At 43.0% G+C, this 13,810-nt stretch overlaps 1 protein-coding gene across 3 annotated transcripts in view; it reads right to left on the reverse strand.

Annotated features, from left to right (window-relative positions):
- Positions 1-13,810, reverse strand: part of LOC124036315 (tetratricopeptide repeat protein 28-like) — a 373,393-nt gene that overhangs the window by 24,952 nt on the left and 334,631 nt on the right. For all 3 annotated transcript variants that reach the window (XM_046350742.1, XM_046350741.1, XM_046350743.1), the window contains one exon: positions 6,524-6,633. In XM_046350742.1, the coding sequence (XP_046206698.1) occupies positions 6,524-6,633 (110 nt within the window). The remainder of the gene's footprint in view (positions 1-6,523; positions 6,634-13,810) is intronic.

Genomic DNA, 13,810 nt, shown 5'->3' on the forward strand with positions numbered 1-13,810 from the left:
GTTTTTTGCCATCATTGTAAGCCTGCCACACACACACTATACGATATGTTTAATAAATGTAAGACTGAGTATGAGTTTTTGTCAAAACCCGGCTCGTGGGAAGTAACACAGAGCTATTATAGGACCAGGGCACATATACAAATATAATAATAATCAATAATTTTGCTTTTTATTTAACCATCTTACATATAAAACTTTATTTGTTCATCAAAAATGGTGAATATCTCACCACAGGTTAATGAGAAGGGTGTGCTTGAAAGGATGCACATAACTCTGCAATGTTGGGATGTATTGGAGAGAGTCTCAGTCTTAAATAATTTTCTACACACACTCTGTGCCTGTATTTAGTTTTCATGCTAGTGAGGGCCAAGAATCCATTCTCACATAGGTACGTGGTTGCAAAGGGCATCAGAGTCTTAACAGCGCGATTTTCCAAGGCAGGATACTCTGAGTGCAGCCCAATCCAGAAATCTGGCAGTGGCTTCTGATTAAATTCAATTTTCACAGAACCGCTTGTTTGTTATTTTGATGAGGCTCTCTCTTGTTCAGATATCGGTAAGTGGGCTGGAGTCAGGGCATGAAAGGAATAATGAATCCAGTTGTTTGTGTCATCCGTTTCAGGAAAGTACCTGCCTAATTGCGCACCCAACTCACTCAAGTGATTTGCTATATCAAATTTCACATTGTTGACAAGCTTGAGTTCATTTGCACACAAAAAAATGATACATTGATGGAAGGACCTGTGTGTTGTCCTTGTTAATGCAGACAGAGAAGAGCTCCAACTTCTAAATCATAGCCTCAATTTTGTCCATCACATTGAATATAGTTGCGGAGAGTCCCTGTAACCTAAACTCAGATCATTCAGGCGAGAAAAAATGTCACCCAGGTAGACCAGTTGTGTGAGAAACTCGTCATCATGCAAGACGTCAGACAAGTGAAAATGATGGTCAGTAAAGTCTCTCAATTCCAAAAAACCTGTCAATACTTTGCCCCTTGATAACCAGCGCACTTCTGTCTGTTGAGAAAACGATACATGGTCGCTGCTCATATTATTGCACAGTGCAGAAAGTATTCAAGAGTTCAAGGGTCTTGCTTTATCAAAGTTAACCATTTTCTCTGTAGTGTTCAAAATGTCTTTCAAGCTGTCAGGCATTCCTTTGGCAGTAAGAGCCTCGGTGAATGCTGCAGTGTACACAAGTGGTGTAGAGAGTAACTGCTTGTACCCGCGTTACCACTCCACTATGTCTCCTGTCATGGCTTTTGTGCCATCAGTACAGATACCAACACATCTTGACCACCAAAGTCCATTTTATGTCACAAAGCTGTCCTGTATTTAAAAAAGATCCTCTCCTGCTGTCCTGGTTTCCAGAAGAGGATGTCTTCCTTAATTGACGCCCCATAAACGTAACGGGCATTTACCAGGAGCTGTGCCAGGCCCGCCACGGCTGTTGACTCATCCAGCTGTGGCGCATAGAATTGACTGGCTTGTATGCGAAGCAGTAATTGTTTCAAAACATATCCTGCCATGTCACTGATGCGTTGTGAAACAGTGTTGTTTGATGAAGGCATTGTCTGTATATTTTCTGTTTTTTTGCCTTTTCCCCCAGCATGGTCCCAGCCATATCCGCCGCAGCAGGAGGAATTAAGTCCTCCACAATAGTATGGGGCTTGCCTGTCCACTCAGTAGCTCATCATATAAGACACTTTAAACCCCTTCTTATTAATGGTATCTGTTGCTTTTATACATGGCTTTAAGTCATCTTAATTATCACTGAAAAAACTCCTGTGGCTTATTTTCCAAATTGGCATGTTTTGTTTCTAAATGTCTGTGCAAGAGTGAAGGTTTCATCGAGTTGTGAGATAGTAGTTTTGCACATCAAACACACTGTGGCTGAGGAAAGACACTACTCCCAACATAAGTGAAGGCCAAATCAATGTAGGTCTCATCATATTCGCACCTCTTTGATGGTCCAAAGTCCCTGTCTGTTGTTTGGTGCTTTCCCGGCTACATACGGACCGTTAGTGGAATTCCCGCGAGAAAGTAACGGTTAATGTGATTGGATGTTAATTATTTGACTAGGCTTCCTGTATTTGACATTGTGTTGTTACAGTTGAAGTCAGAAGTTTACATCCACTAAGGTTGGAGTCATTAAAACTTGTTTTTCAACCACTTTGTTAAGAAGAAACCACAAATTTCTTCTTAACAAACTATAGCTTTAGCAAGTCGGTTACAACATCTACTTGGTGCATGACACAAGTCATCTTTCCAACAATTGTTTACAGACAGTTTATTTCACTTACAATTCACTGTATCACAATTCCAGTGGGTCAGAAGTTTACATACACTAAGTTGACTGTGCCTTTAAACAGCTTGGAAAATGATTTTAGAAGCTTCTGATAAGCTAATTGACATCATTTGAGTCAATTGGAGGTGTACCTGTGAATGTATTTCAAGCCCTACCTTCAAACTCAGTGCCTATTTGCCTGACATCATGGGAAAATCAAAAGAAATCAGCCAAGACTTCAATAAAAAAAATTGTAGACCTCCACAAGTCTGGTTCATCCTTGGGAGCAATTTCCAAACGCCTGAAGGTACCACGTTCATCTATACAAACAATAGTACGCAAGTATAAACACCATGGGACCACGCAGCTGTCATACCGCTCAGGGAGGAGACGTGTTCTGTCTCCAAGAGATGAACGTACTGTGGTGTGAAAAGCGCAAATCAATCCCAGAACAACAGCAAAGGACATTGTGAAGATGCTGGAGGAAACAGGTACAAAAGTATCTATATCCACAGTAAAACGAGTCCTATATTGACATAACCTGAAAGGCTGCTCAGCAAGGAAGAAGCTACTGCTCCAAAACCGCCATAAAAAAAGCCAGACTTTGCAACTGCACATGGGGACAAATATTGTACTTTTTGGATAAATGTCCTCTGGTCTGATGAAACAAAGATAGAACTGTTTGGCCATAATGACCATTGTTATGTTTGGAGGAAAAAGGGGGAGGCTTGCAAGCCGAAGAACACCATCCCAACCGTGAAGCACGGGGGTGGCAGCATCATGTTGTGGGGGTACTTTGCTGCAGGAGGGACTAGTGCACTTCACAAAATAGATGGCATAACGAGGACTGGAAATTATGTGGATATATTGAAGAAACATCTCAAGATATCAGTCAGGAAGTTAAAGCTTGGTCACAAATGGGTCTTCCAAATGGACAATGACCCCAAACATACTTCCAAAGTTGTGGCAAAATGGCTTATGGACAACAAAGTCAAGGTATTGGAGTGGCCATCACAAAGCCCTGACCTCAATCCCATAGAACATTTGTGAGCAGAACTGAAAAAGCATGTGCGAGCAAGGAGGCCTATAAACCTGACTCAGTTACACCATCTCTGTCAGGAGGAACAGGACAAAATTCACCCAACTTATTGTGGGAAGCGTGTGGAAGGCTACCTGAAACATTTGACCAAGTTAAACAATTGAAAGGCAAAGCTACCAAATACTAATTGAGTGTATGCAAACTTCTGACCCACTGGGAATGTGATGAAAGAAATAAAAAATGAATTAATTCATTCTCTCTACTATTATTCTGACATTTCACATTCTTAAAATAAAGTGGTGATCCTAACTGACCTAAGACAGGAAATTTTTACTAGGATTAAATGTCAGGTATTGTGAAAAACTGAGTTTAAATGTATTTGGCTAAGGTGTATGTAAACTTACGACTTCAACTGTATTTCGCTGAAGACTAGATGGTTTAATTTTATTTTTGGCAGTGAAATGAAGCTACTCAGGCGAGAAAAAAAACTCACCCAAATGTATAGCCCCGTTGGAAAATATAAATGGACTGTTTGAAAATATATATACACTACCGCTCAAAAGTTTGGGGTCACTTAGAAATGTCCTTGTTTAAAAAAAAGAAAAGCACATTTTTTGTCCATTAAAATAACATAAAATTGAACAGAAATACAGTGTAGACATTAATGTTGTAAACGACTATTGTAGCTAGAAACGGCAGATTTTAATGCAATATCTACATAGGCGTACCAAGGCCCATTATCAGCAACCATCACTCCTCAGCAATGTTCCAATGGCACGTTGTGTTAGCTAATCCAAGTTTATCATTTTAAAAAGGCTAATTGATAATTAGAAAACCCGTTTCCAATTACGTTAGCACAGCTGAAAACTGTTGTTCTGATTAAAGAAGCAATAAAACTGTGCTTCTTTAGACTCGTTGAGTATCTGGAGCATCCTCACTTATGGGTTCAATTACAGGCTCAAAATGGCCAAAAACAAAGACCTTTCTTCTGAAACTCATCAGTCTAGTCTTGTTCTGAGAAATGAAGGCTCTTCCATACGAGAAATTGGCGAGAAACTGAAGATCTCATACAATGCTGTGTTCTACTCCCTTCCCAGAACCGCGCAAACTGTCTCTAAGAATAGAAAGAGTGGGAGGCCCCGGTGCACAACTGAGCAAGAGGACAAGTACAGTAGAGTGTCTAGTTTGAGAAACATACGCCTCACAAGTCCTCAACTGGCAGCTTCATTATACTACCCGCAAAACACCAGTCTCAACATCAACAGTGAAGAGGTGACTCCGGGATGCTGGCCTTCTAGGCAGAGTTGCAAAGAAAAAGCCATATCTCAGACTGGCCAATAAGAATAATAGATTAAGATGGCAAAAGAACACAGACACTGGACAGAGAAACTCTGCCTAGAAGTCCATTTCCAATCGGTAGGGGCTGTCGTCAAGGCTGTCCTTTAACTCCTGGTCTGTTCTCGTTAGTCATAGAACCCCCTGGCTGAGGCAATAAAAATAAAGTAAAGTAAATAATACAAATTCCTTATATTAAGCAAACCATACGGCACCATTTTATTTTTTTTAAAGACGGATAACCAGGGGCACACTCCAACACACAGACATCATTTACAAATGAAGCATTTGTGTTTAGTGAGTCCACCGGATCAGAGGCAGTAGCGATGACCAGGGCTGTTCTCTTTTCTGCCCTGCTAAGCATTCAAAATGTAACGAGTACTTTTGGGTGTCAGGGAAAATGTATGGAGTAAAAAGTGCATTAAGTAAAAGTAAAAGTTGTCAAAAATATAAATAGTAAAGTCATGTACAGATACCCCCAAAAAAACAACTTAAGTAGTGCGTTGAAGTATTTTTACTTAAGTACTTTACACCACTGGCCTTTTATGAACCAATATAACTGATGATTAACATGACATTTATCTGACATTTTCACACCATGACAGTAGCACATGTGCGATTCCTGAAATGACTCTCACCACGTCTTTCCCCCTGGGCTACGTTCACCCTCACTGATGGAAGTTATGAGCTGTAAAACATCAAATCCATTCCATTCCATCTATCATTCCCATATCCTCTCCAGCAGGGACAAAATGACACCATGTATTCTCACAAATCTGATTGAAGTGTTGTCAGGTGAAATCTCTCCCCCACAGAGAACAAGGCGTAACAGAGTGAGGGTATTCAAAAACATTTGTGTTTAAATGTGGATATAGAGGAACATGGGTCCAAGTCATCTCATTCCAACAGTACGGATGATGTATGAATGTCAAGTGCAGTAATACTGCATAGTGGGACATAGTGCGCTATGTAAATCAGCCCTGAAGTGGGTCAGGGTATTTACCAAGGTCATATAGCTATACCACCAGCAGTACCACCCTCCCTGCTTCCTCATGAATAATCATCTCATCTATACTCTGAGAACAACTACGTCCTTTCCTTTTTCCAACAACAACACATGACTGGAGAAAATATCCCAAACATTACTGAATTGCCTGGGAATGAACTGGGGTGTGACAAAATAATGTTGCTTTGGCTAACATCTGTTTGACAGGGTAAGCCTGAGGGGTATGTGGATAAGGTCCTTGTACTAGATGTTGACAGAGAGGAAAGAGAGAAGATAGAGTTTACAGATTCAGGAACTGGATAAACTGAACCGAATTGAGTTGTGTTCAAGCAGAATGGTCTCCTTTGTCTCTCTCTCAATTCAATTCAATTTGATTCAAAATTAATTTTATTGGCATTTTATTGGCATGGGAAACATGTGTTTACAATTCCAAAGCAAGTGAAATAAACAAACAAAAGTGAGTACACAGTAAATTTGCACTCAAAAAGTTTAAAAAAGGTTGACTTATCAAGTGTTATATTATCACCAGCTACGTACAGTGTTTTAGCAATGTGCAAATACTAGCACGAATCGTAGGGGGATCTAAATAAACAGATATATATTTGTGGTAATGTACAATGTTGTTTCTCCTCTCACTCTCCCTTTCCCCCTCTCTCTTTCTCAGAATGACAAATGAGAACAACATGAATAACTGATGCTCCCTCCATCAGGCCATCTTCTTCCCTCATCGCTCCATACTTTCCTTCTCCTCCCTTTCTATACATGATCTCTCTCGACACATACAGATGTGAGTGTGTAAGTGTAACCCTGTGTAGTGTGTCTGTTGTGTGTGAGGAGAGGTTCTTGTCAGATTTTTACCTGGTGCTGGGCCTCCTCCAGGTTCCCACTGGCCCACAGAGACAGCCCCAGACGATGGCGGATCTTAGCCTCGTCCTCACGCCGAGCCAGCTGCTCTGCCAGTCGTAGGCCTGGAGAGGGGGAGGGAGGAAAGAAAGAGAGAGCAAGAGAAAGAGAAATAAAAAGATAGAGAGAGGGATTATAAATAATTTAGAGCTATGGTCAGGCACTCAGGTATCTTTCAAGGTAACAGATGTAAGCATAGCGTGGTACTGATATTCTGACAGTGAACAGGCTTGAATATTTGGCCTCAGTTGTAAAAGTACATCTCAGTCTGGGGCACTCTCTCACACACACACACACACACACACACACACACACACACACACACACACACACACACACACACACACACACACACACACACACACACACACACACACACACACACACACACACACACACACACACACACACACACACACACACACACACACACACACACACACTAAGAGGCTGTTAGGGCACTAATCTGGGTACCTAGTAATCAATGGTAAGGATCGAGTGGCTGAGCAAACACAAACACACACTTAATGCTTCTGTATAAAGGATGTGCAGGACTAACCAAACATAAGAGGTTTAATAGAGTGTAGAGACAACACTTCCGTACTCTGTCTTCGATTACACGCTCATATATTAGAGCAAAGAACCAACACATTTCATCCACTTAACCACACACACACTGGAGATACAAAACACAGGATAGATACATCCTGTCTTGAAACTCTTTGTGTAGCTCATCACACTGGTCCATAAACTTCCTCTGAGATTCAGCAGAAACACAGGGATATTTTCCCTGTGTTCATTTAGCGTGGCTTTGTCAGATCAGCTGGTGAGAATGCTGTTTGTTTTCCTGTTTCAATCCCTCAAGCGGTGATGCGTATGTCACATTGTTGCATCTGTACTCAGCCTGCCTGCCGACTGCTTGGTTTCACCCAATTACTGTGATGAAACAGACAGTCCACGGAGGGAAATGATGAAAAAGGACAAAGCACTTGGCCACATGTCACATTTGAGGTGCTAACAGCACAGCACGCAAGCTGGGCTTTGAATTGGGCTGCTGACCATGCAAGGCTGTGGATACTAGGTTTATATTAGGTAGAATGATATAGTGTATCGTTTCTATTCTTCTGTGACCAGTGGGAAACAGTGGGGAGGGGGGGGGGGGGTGGGCCATTATACACTATATATACAAAAATATGTGGACACCCCTTCAAATGAGTGAATTCGGCTATTTCAGGCACACCCGTTGCTGACAGGTGTATAAAATTGAGCACACAGTCATGCAATCTCCATAGACAAACATTGGCAGTAGAATGGCCTTACTGAAGAGTTCAGTGGCTTTCAACGTGGCACCGTCAAATGTCTGCCCTGCTAGAGCTGCCCCGGCCAACTGCAAGTGCTGTTATTGTCAAGTAGAAATGTCTAGGAGCAACAACAGGTCGGCAGCGAAGTGGTAGGCCACACAAGCTCACAGAACGGGATCGTCTGTCCTCGAATGCAACACTCACTACTGAGTTCCAAACTGCCTCTGGAAGCAACGTTGGCACAAGAACTGTTCGTCAGGAGTTTCATGGAATGGGTTTCCGCGGCCGAGCAGCCACATACCATGCGCAAGATCACCATGCGCAATGCCATGCGTCGGCTAGAGTGGTGTAAAGCTCACCGCAATTGGCCTCTGGAGCAGTCACTATCTGGCAGTCCGAAGGACAAATCTGTGTTTGGCGGATGCCAGGACAATGCTACCTGCCCCAATGCAGAGTGCCAACTGTAATTTTTGGTGGAGGAGGAATAATGATCTGGGGCTGTTTTCATGGTTCGAGCTACGCCCTTTAGTTCCAGAGAAAGGAAATCTTAACACTACAGCATACAATGACATTCCAGATGATTCTGTTCTTCCAGCTTTGTTACAACAGTTTGGGGAAGGTCCTGTTTCAGCATGACAATGTCTTCGTGCACAAAGTGAGGTCCAAACAGAAATGGTTTGACAAGATCGGTGTGGAAGAACTTGACTGGCCTGCACAGAGCTCTGACATCAACCCCATCGAACACATTTGGGATGAATTGGAACAGCGACTAATCGCCCGACGTCACTAATGCTCTTGTGGCTGAATGGAAGCAAGTCCCCATGGAAATCCTTCCCAGAAGAGTGGAGGCTATTATAGCATCAAAGGGGGGACCAACTCCATATTAATGCCCATGATTTTGGAATGACATGTTCGATGAGCAGGTGTCCATATACTTTTGGTCATGTTGTGTATCAAGCGGCCCTCGTCTCACTCTCTCTGCGATTCCTGAGAGCGTGACCAGGAAGGAATACCCCCAACCTCGTATTCCACCAGGCCCCCATGGTTGGGGTCAATACCATTTCAATCCCAGTCAATTCAGTAAGTAAACAAACATTCCAATTCTTCTCAATGAGGAACATTTGAATTTGAATTGAAGTTTGGGTCACTTTTTGAATTGACTGGAATTGAAATGGAGTTGACCCTTACCCTGCCAGGCCCAGCAGCACAGCAGCCCAGCACACATCTCTCCTCAGACATCTGCACTGCTCTGTGAGTACACCTTCAGAGGTGAAGCCTGCAACACTTCCCCTCTCTCCTTAAGGGCTCAGACACACCAACACTTGTTTGCTGGCCGAGAGTACTTAGCACCTCTGGACGTAATTTGCAAACCAAGAATTGTAGTATTGTGTGAAAAATGTTGGCAGTCAAATGTCTACAGCAGGTGGTCCCTAAAACACAGCGCGCTGAATGATCAACAGACGAACGTGAGATCCACAATCGGTGCAATGTGTGTGAACATTAACATTCCCCCATAACCCCAACTCCCTCTCTGCCCTCTTTCTCCCTACTCCAGCTTTCTTCCTTTCTTTCAGAATCTCTCTCTTTCTCCCTCTCTGTGTGTGACTGGACTCCTCTAGTCTCAGTAACCCATTTCATCTTGACAGCACTAGCAGGGACAACTCAGGTCTCATTAGTGTTGGGAGCTTGAGAGAGAAAACGGATTGAAATCACCCTCACCCTTCACTTTTTTTTCTCTCTCTCTCTCTCTCTCTCTCTCTCTCTCTCTCTCTCTCTCTCTCTCTCTCTCTCTCTCTCTCTCTCTCTCTCTCTCTCTCTCTCTCTCTCTCTCTCTCTCTCTCTCTCTCTCTCTCTCTCTCTCTCTCTCTCTCTCTCTCTCATGATGATGCTTCAAAGGCAATTGAAAAAACCTGCATGTTTTGCATAACGTGCCAACAAATCCATTGATGACTTGATAGCTACTGCACTGCAGACTGCCCTATCCCACCTGGACAAGAGGATGACCTATATGAGAATACTGTTCATTGACTACAACTCGGTTTTCAACATGATAGTGCCCTCCGAGCTCTTCAATAAGCTCAGGGCCCTGGGACTAAAGCCCTCCCTGTGCAACTGGGTCCTAGATTTCCTGACAGGTCGCCCCCAGGTGGTGAGGGTAGGCAACAACATCTCCTTCTGATCCTTAACACAGTGGCCCCCATGGGGTGTGTGCACAGCCCCATCCTATACTCCCTGTTCACCCACGACTCCAACTCTAACATCAAGTTTGCTGACGACACTACAGTGGTATGCCTTATCACCAACAATGTCGAGACAGCCTACAGGGAGGAGGTTAGTGCCCTGGCAGAGTGGTACAGAGAGATCCCACCCCTATCCACATTGAATCCACATCGACAGGGCCGCAGTGGAGAGGGTCAAAAGCTTCACCAAGGACCTGAAATGGTCCCACCACATCGACACCACTGTGAAAAAGGTGCAACAGCGCCTCTTCAACCTCAGGAGTCTAAAGAAATTCTGCATTGCCCCTAAGACCCTCACAAACTTCTACGGATAAACCATCGAGAGCATTCTGTCGGGCTGCATCACCAACTGCTGCACTGCCCACAACCGCATGGCTCTCCAGAGGGTGGTGTGGTCAGCCCAAAGCATCACTGGGGGCACAATGCCCGCCCTCTAAAACATCTACAGCACCCGGTGTCATAGGAAGTTCAAGAAGATCATCAAGGACCTCAGCCACCCAAGCCACAGCCTGTTCACCCTGCTACCATGTAGCAGACTTAAGACAATATAGGTGTATCAAAGCCGGGACCGAGAGACTGAAAAACAGTTTACATACTATTTGACCTACTTTATTTGTATGCACTGTATTCTAGTCATGGCTCATTCTATGTAAGTACTGCTGTACACAGCTTTTCTCTTAATATACTGCCCATACTGTCTATTCACACCATTTAGATACATACTGTATTTATATCAGACATTGTTCGTTCTGATATTGCTTGTTTTGATATTTCTGATATACACTCCAGTGTAGATAAACACTCCAGTGTAGATAAACACTCCAGTGTAGATAAACACTCCAGTGTACATTTGGACTTGGGTTATAGGTTATTGTCATACTGAAAGGTGAACTCATCTCTGTGAGTGTCACCAGTGTCTGGTGGAAAGCAGACTGAACCAGATTTCCCTATAGAATTTTGCCTGTGCTTAGCTTCATTACAATTGTTTTTTATCCTGAAAAACTCCCCAGTCTTTAACCATTACAAGCATACCCATAATGCAGCCACCACTATGCTTGAAAATATGGAGGGTGGTACTCAGTAATGTGTTATTTGGGATTTTACAGTGAATTGCTTTGCCACATTTTTTGCAGTATTACTTTAGTGCCTTGTTGCAAACAGGATGGATGTTTAAGAATCTTATTCTGTACAGTCTTCCTTCTATTCACACTGTCAATTAGGTTAGTATTGTGGAGTAACTACAATGTTGTTGATCCATCCTCAGTTTTCTCCTATCACAGCCATTCAACTCTGTAACTGTTTTAAAGTCACCATTGGCCTCATGGTGAAATTCCTGAGCGGTTTCTTTCCTCTCCGACAACTGTGTTAGGAAGTATGCTTGTATCTTTGTAGTGACTGCGTATGTTGATACACCATCCAAGTTATTCATTTCACCATGTTCAAAATCTCCAAAGGGACATTCCATATGTGCTGTTTTACCCATCTCCAATAGGTCTCCTTCTTTGCGAGGTATTGAAAAACCTCCCTGGTCTTCGTGTTTGAATGTGTGGTTGAAATTCACTGCTGGACTGAGGGACCTTACAGGTAATTGTATGTGTGGGGTACAGAGATGAGGTAGTCATAAAAAATCTGGTTAAACACTATTATTGCACAAAGCAGTGAGTCCATGCAACTTATTATGTGAATTGTTAAGCACATTTTTACTCCTGAACTTATTTATACTTGCCATAACAAAGGGGTTGAATACGTATTGACTCAAGTCATTTCAGCTTTTCATTTTTAATCCATATTTTTTTATATTTTTAAATACACTTTGACATTATGGGGTATTGTGTGTAGGCCAGTGATAAAATATATCTCAATTCAATACATTTTAAATTCAGACTGTAAGACAACAAAATGTGAAAAAAGTCAAGGGGTGTGAATACTGTGTCTGAATCGCGTCCTCTCTCCATCTCTTTTCACATGCTTCCCTTTGTGTTCTCTCCCCTAACTTCTGTGTCACTCTCATGTCGTCACTGTCAGTGTGACTGTCACTATGTCTGCATTTGGTGTGCCCTGCAGGCACAGTCACATAGTGGTGGCTGAATGAGGAAGTGATGGTGGCTCTGTGACTGGCTACACTATGAAGAGCAACTAGAGACCACTTTATGGCTGCCTGACAGCTGGTGAAGAGATTCACTACAGCTCCAGGGGCCCATGCACCCTGTGACTTAACACACACACAGGCTTGCAGCAGGGCGATACACACTCCTGTATAAATACACACACAAACACAAGGCATTGTGACTGTAAAGAGAATAAAGCCTCACAAAGTGTTACCTAATTATAAATTATATGATGAAAATACTGCAGGCATTAAATCTGCTGTGCCTCACACACACACACACACACACACACACACACACACACACACACACACACACACACACACACACACACACACACACACACACACACACACACACACACACACACACACACACACACACACACACACACACACACACACACACACACATTGCTGAAGTCACATGCTGTCACTATAGGCACTGGAGTGGATCTCCTTTCCTAGGCCTCCTTCCAATTAATATTTCTCAGGATGTGAAAACAAAAAAACAAGTGTGAGGCATAAAAAAACGAAAAAAGGAAAACAGGAAAAAAACGTGCCAACTTTTTGGTCTGGGTAGGTTGGCTAGAAATAATTGGCTGTCAAGGATAGGAAAAGTAGTAGTGTGCTTTTTCAAAGCTGGACCAAAGAACAATACAAGGACAGAGCAGGGGACAGTAAGAGGACAGGGAAGAGATAGAGTGGCCTGCCTCCTTTGTTTCCATTAAAACCCAACAAGCAGGGCTGGAACAATGTCTAGGTCACTACAAGCACCGGTGGCTTGGAGGAGAGGAGATGATCATTCTCCCTGTATGCAAACAGGCTTTGGGGAGTAATGCCCTGGGTGTGCCTCTGCATAACGGCTGCTAATGGCACTGATGGCCACGCCCCCTACAGCTCTCTCAGAGTTCTGCAAGCTGTTTCTTGTCCTACCTATGACAAACAATCCCTACACTGTTATTGACATAATTAATTTTAGAGAGCCAAGGCTGCAGCTTTTAATTTCGCCATCATCTGTAGAGGACAATGAAGCGTGAGAGGCAGGACTCTGCCAGCCACAGTGTGTGAAAAGGTCCTTTGGCAGCTCATTTGAAAGGGGATATAGGTGTGAAGAATCGCAGTCTGTAAACATGCTAAATGCCTCGGCATGCAACACAGGGATGAGCTCACACACACACACACACACACACACACACACACACACACACACACACACACACACACACACACACACACACACACACACACACACACACACACACACACACACACACACACACACACACACACACACACACACACACACACACACACACACACACACACACACACAATGGCAACTATACTCACACAAAAAAATCCTCACACAAGCTAATAAAAAACAGACGAAAACACACAGAAAAAATGTAGCATTACAAAATATAAGCTTTAAAAAAAAATGCTGCTCTTGGTAGAATTATACTTGACTCTACTTCAAGATAATTCATGCCTGTCAGATATATATTCCATCTCCGTTGGAAGCTGTCACAGCTGTCACCATTCATGTCACTAAAGTCTACATATCTATATGAGTATCCCCCCTTCCTCCTAT

This window comes from Oncorhynchus gorbuscha, linkage group LG05 (assembly GCF_021184085.1).
Source record: "Oncorhynchus gorbuscha isolate QuinsamMale2020 ecotype Even-year linkage group LG05, OgorEven_v1.0, whole genome shotgun sequence".
Lineage (NCBI taxonomy): Eukaryota > Metazoa > Chordata > Actinopteri > Salmoniformes > Salmonidae > Oncorhynchus > Oncorhynchus gorbuscha.